Here is a 6,000-nt window from a genome sequence, read left to right as displayed (position 1 = left end):
ATGGTTCTTATACGAAGACGTAGATTATTCAGAACGTTCGGAGTTCGTGCACTTTCGCCTCCGATTCCTACGCGTGTGAGAACCTGGACTCCAGCCAGTGGGATAAGGTACGAGGCATGGGTGGGTGGGGGGTGCGGGGGGCGGAGGACAGGAAAAAATATGTGTATCTGTTACTTTTCTACTTTTTTCCCCTTTCATTCACTATTTTTTTTTTTAAATACATTCAGTTCGTTTCAGTCACATTTTTAAATGCTTGTTTCCTGCCAAGAAATCCTATTTTCTGTCTTTTCATTGACAGCCTTTGTATTCTCTCTATTTGCTTTATTGCTTTCATTTCCTGTTAAAAATCATAATTTATCTCTTCATTTACAACTTTTTTTTGTCTTGTTTTCTATCAAAAGTCCGTATTCTCTTTTCATTCAGTTTTCCACTTTCCATTTTTTTTTTTTTTTTTTTTTTTTTTTTTTTTTTACTTGCATTGTCATGCAAAACTTTTCTGTTCTCTTTTTAGAGATTGATATACACATATGCGTGAATGACAGAGGAAGTGGGAGAGAGTAGGGAGAGAGGAGAGAGGGAGGGATGGAGAGAGAAAGAGATAAAAGGAGAGAAGGAGAGAAGAAGAGAAAGAGAGAGGGAGAAGGAAAAGAATATAGAGATAGATAGATAGATAGATAGAGAGAGAGAGAGAGAGAGAGAGAGAGAGAGAGAGAGAGAGAGAGAGAGAGAGAGAGAGAGAGAGAAAGAGAGAGAGAGAGAGAGAGAGAACATCCCTATTGCCTTCTCCATCCATCCATCTCCATCTACCCTCCTGTCCATCTACAACCACCCCTACTCCCGACTTCACCCCCCCCCCCCTTCTCACTCGCACTCTCCTCCTCTCACTCCCCACCCTTGGCATGCAGGTGACATCCGTCCGCTACGCCGGCCCGGATGACATCACCGTCCCGACGCTGACGATGTACCACGACGCCAACCAGTGCGGGGGGGAGCTGCTGGTTCTCAGGGACCTCGATACCCTCCTTGACTTCAACGACGTCGCCTCCTCCTTCGTGGTCACTGGCGACTCCAGTTGGACCGTCTATCAGTAGGTTGGGTTTGGTGTTGTGGTTGGGGAGGGGGAGGGGGAGGAGGGGGAAGGGGAGGGGGAGGTGGAGGAGGAAGGGGAGGGGGAGGGGGAGGGGAGGGGAAAGAGGAAGGAGCGGGCGAGAAGGAGGAGGAGGAAGAGAAGGAGGAGGAAGAGGAGGAGAAGAGGAAGAGAAGGAGGAGGAAGAGGAGGAAAAGGTTGTTTTTGTGGTGGTGGTTATGATGATGTTGTGGTTATCTTTGTTGTTTATATCGATGTTGTTGGTGCTCGCGTTGAAGCTCATGACGTTGTTATTGTTTCATTTTTGCCGTTGATGATGTTGAAGTTGGTGTTGCTGTTCTCGTCATCGTCGTTGATACTGACGTTGGTCTTGACGTTTATACTGAAGTTGACGTTGTTTCTGACTTGTTGCTGTTCCTGATCTTCTTGTTGCTGATGTTAATATCGAAGTCAACGTTGATGTCGTTGTGGTGGCTGATGGCACCCTCTTGACCCAACCCCTCGTCCGATTCCAGCGATGCTGGCTACGGCGGCGGCGGGGCGTGTCTCGAGCCGAGCGCCGACGGAGGCTGGTACGGCATCTGGACCACGGAGGAGATCGGGATGTCCAACGGCGAGGTGTCGTCCGTGAGGAAGGGCTGCCATGCGGACAAGGTCTTCAAGTACGACCCTTCTGCACTGCGATAGCAAGGGCGTAAGGGGGTAAGTGAGATGAGGTTTTTTTTATCATTATTTATTATTATGGTTATTATTATTATCATTATTATTATTATTATTATTATTATTATTATTATTATTATTATTATTATTATCATTATTATTTTTTTATTTGTTTATTCACTTATTTTTTATTTATTGATTTTTTTTTGTTGTTGTTGTAATCGATCACATTTAGGATATTGTTTACTCTTATTTTCCGTAAATCTCAGAATGGGTCATAAAGGCTCATTCACCCATACCAGTGTTTTTTTTCAGTGCCGCGTCCTCTCAGTCCGTCAGCGTCGGTAAAAAAAAAAATGTTACAATGAATTCGGCTGACGCATTCGCACGTGTCCGGCGCAGCACCGTGTTTTGAGGCTCAGCGTCAGTTACGTGTCCGTGCCGTGAAGAGGAATATCGTTGCCACCGATATTTCTTCTGCTTTTTTCACGGACGTCGGACAAGATTTTTGGGAGGGTTGTCTGTAAAAATAAATGATGAATCTAGCCTTTTTTAATACATAAATATGATGTATAGCAGAATAGATGCACAAGATTTGTTTGTTATGAAAAATCTTCTGTGTGAATAGACAGATGCAGTAACTAGCGCACAACAAAACATTTGTATCATTTCCTAATGGGTGCCTCGCTTCTTCAGGCGGGCCTCTGTTTTACTGAGTAACGTTTTGAAACCATTTTTTGGGACATTATGAAGCACTGGAATAAATTTGTTTCAACATCAATTAACTCCTTGTGCAAAGTAGCAAACTCACCTTCACTTTCTCTCTTTTTCCACGCTTCATGCTCCCACTTTCTTTACTTCAGCTTATGCTCAGCCTCTCCCTCTTCATCAAGAATTATGACAATCATTGCCAAAGCCACGTCTGAAAAAATTGCCATTTTGATCATTACTGATTTCACGCTGTACGGAGTCACTACGGATATGTGAACAGACGGATTTCACTGACGCTGAACTGACGCGGCACTGATATACGTGAATCGACCTTAAGGCTTATCGAGAACATTTAAGAGTGTGACTAGAATCCCAAGACAGTAGAAATACAGCTGAATAATCGATATTTTTTTCTCTCTCTCATTTCTCCTTCAAACAGAAAATGTCAGGAAGCGCCGTCGATAGCACGAGCAAATGACGATGATTTCTTTGACAAAATAAATTGTTGGCATTCATAGATCTGTTTTTATTTACTCCTAAGGAAAGTGTGTGTGTGTGTGTGTGTGTGTGAGAGAGAGAGAGAGAGAGAAAGAGAGAGAGAGAGAGAGAGAGAGAGAGAGAGAGAGAGAGATTTCACTGTTTCTACCAAGTGCTGTGTTGATAAAACATGATACCTCTTGATGATTAGGTCTTGTGAAACCAAATATGAGGGACAGTTTCTCGTTCAATATTGCAAAATACATAGTGCATCATCAACCCATCTTGAGATATGTATATACATGCCGGGCCATTACGATGCTAAACTTTGAGCTTATTTTTTTTCTATATTGCCAAGAACGAACAAGCAAACAAAATAATAAAGTGATTTTCAAGGTGCAAAAGCATCCATATTATTGCTTAAAAACTGATGCCTTTATTTTCCAATATAGTGAATAAAATATCAGCTTGCTTCTGTGGTGATTTAATTATCCGCATATTCCTATAATAATAAACCAATTTGCTTACTTTATCATCCAGAAAAAAATGTGACAATTGAAACCTGAAATCATCATATTTTCTTACTTTTCCTTTTCATGACATGAAATTTACAGAAACCGAAATTTAGGGACATGACACTGACGAATTCAACTAAACTTTTTGGATCCCTCAAAAGAAAAATCAAGGAAAAAATTAGCCTGTGCTGCGAAATCCTTTTAGAACCACAGTGAAACCAACTATGCAAGGGAGGACCTAGGAAGTTTCCATTACACATACTTATACTTACTATACTTATACAAATAAGTTTATTTCAAATTTAACCTATCCGTGTTGGTGTTTATTTCACAACGTTACCAAGTGGAAATCGATGAAATTGAATTAAATCATTAACAAATAAATAAATAAAATTGATAATAAATCAAATTTCAAAATTACTAAATGTTACATAATCATTCCACCACCAAGATCAGCCGAGAAACATTTTCCCTTCATTTTTACTTTCTGCGGTGGCCTCCATATCTCATCTTTCTGTTGATCAAGGCAGCCAGACTAATTTCAAATTACCATTAGTGCGTATACGGAGACAGATTAAATATTTTGAGCTACATATACCACTTTAAAGAAAAAGAAAAAAAAATTATGTTAAATATGTTACAAATCTAGCAACACCCACTGACTGTTCCCACTCCCGGGATAATGTCTTGCAACGTGCCTATTTAAATGTCTATTATAACATCTCGCGGATGCTACGCTGTACACTATCAAACTAATATCAGTTCTTAATAACCTTTTATATTACAACCACTTATATGTATGTTTATGTATTATACATTCGCACACATACGCAGTGTTTGTGTGTTTGTGTTCTTGTTTCATTACGGGAGAAGGAGCTAAAGTTAGAGGGTCCCGTTTTCTATATATCAATTATCATATAACGTTTTATTAAATTAATGCACATTTTTGGCACACCACGTTATTTGGGAGATTGTTCCATGGCTTTGTCTGGAAATTTTTACTTTTTGACATAACACTTTTTACTTTCAACTTTTTACTTTATCATCTCGATCTTCTTGTGTTCAAAATCATAAAGTTATCTCTATCTTCACTGCTCATAATCACATCACACCTTTCCCCTTTTCATCCAGTGTAGGAAGTCCTGATTTGTGTAGTCTGTCTTTTAGAGTTGGTGCCCACCCTGTGGCTGTTCTTTGAAATCTTTCCAGCTTGTCTATATATATATATATATATATATATATATATATATATATATATATATATATATATATAACAACACAATAATACACACACACACCACACACACACACACACACACCACACACACACCACACACTTCATACACATCACACACACACAACACACACCACACACACACACACACACACACACACACACACACACACACACACACATATACTATACTATATATATATATATATATATATATATATATATATATATATATATATAGATATATATATATATATATATATATATATATATATATATAATTGTGGACTCCATACCACTGCATCGTACGTTAGATTAGGTCTTATGATGGCTATAATGATCAATTCATTCATATGATCTTCAAGGCTTAAGTCCCTGCTTTTGGTTATTCCAATTTCATTTTCCCTCTCCTTTGCATTTAACATTGCGTCCCCTAAATTTTTATTGGTATAAGGTCGATTTCTACTTCCCGAAGCCTTAATACTTGTTTTTTAAGTACAACTCCACATAAGTTATCGATGTCCATCTGGAGACATTGGCATGAGACGTCTATTGCCTTTTTTTTGCGTTGTCTACACATTAAGATAGTTACCTGGGCGTATGTTTGACCCTAAATTATTGATGAAAACAGCAAACAAACGATCAGACCAACCCTAGGCCGCTAGTTACTCTCTTATGTAACGCTCTTCTAATGACTCTGCTTATACGGTCTCATGTAGAGCATTTCACTAGTCTGTGTGACACCTTATAAAACTTCGTTATTATGGTTACCCCATTTGTTTCAACGTCAATTGTCTATGGTTTCACTGTGGGGTTGTAGTGTCCCCGAGAGAGCCGCTTTTTCGTTTTACCAAAGGTTCCCCAGTTGGGCAGCCCCCATTTTCTTTGCCATTTACGAAGGAATTTCTTTGCCATTTACCTATTAATTTTTACTGTTCTAGTTTATTTTGATGACCTTTAGTAATTGTTGCGTTATGATTAACAAATCAGCATCATCGCCTTTGTTGATATTCCATTATTGTGTGATATTGCTCGTACTTTTATTGTTCCAACAATGTAAACTGCCAGAATCACCTGTTTCGGGCAGGCGAGTTCAGTCGCTGGTGACCGGTCAGGTAACTAGCGAAGTAAATTGCTGTATAACAAACTTCAGATGAGTATCCGAGGCTTTCATGAGTATCATAATTATGTTGTTCAGGTTCATGTGAATCTTGTAAACTATTACGGCCCTCTGCCTATGATTTATGATTTTTCGTTCATTTCTTCGTGTTCATTTTTATCTGCTCGCCGGATTTAGCCGATCCGTTTGAAATGCT

The 6,000-nt window shown here is 39.1% G+C and overlaps 1 protein-coding gene across 3 annotated transcripts in view; it reads left to right on the top strand.

Annotated features, from left to right (window-relative positions):
• LOC119581292 overlaps positions 1-2,973 on the top strand; it is a 4,135-nt gene extending 1,162 nt beyond the window's left edge. Inside the window, exons 1-3 of one of the 3 annotated variants that reach the window (XM_037929687.1) lie at positions 910-1,087; positions 1,603-1,789; positions 2,898-2,973. In XM_037929687.1, coding sequence (XP_037785615.1) covers positions 960-1,087; positions 1,603-1,774 — 300 coding nt within the window. In that variant the 5' untranslated portion in view covers positions 910-959 and the 3' untranslated portion in view covers positions 1,775-1,789; positions 2,898-2,973. Of the gene's footprint in view, positions 108-905; positions 1,088-1,602; positions 1,790-2,897 lie in introns of those variants that run through there. The other 2 variants (XM_037929690.1, XM_037929688.1) reach the window with 2 other exon arrangements.
• Positions 2,974-6,000: the final 3,027 nt, after the last annotated feature.

Source organism: Penaeus monodon, chromosome 14 (assembly GCF_015228065.2).
Source record: "Penaeus monodon isolate SGIC_2016 chromosome 14, NSTDA_Pmon_1, whole genome shotgun sequence".
In the NCBI taxonomy this organism is placed as follows: Eukaryota; Metazoa; Arthropoda; class Malacostraca; order Decapoda; family Penaeidae; genus Penaeus; species Penaeus monodon.
Note: the sequence above shows the minus strand (reverse complement) of the source record. Positions and strands in the feature narration are given on the sequence as shown.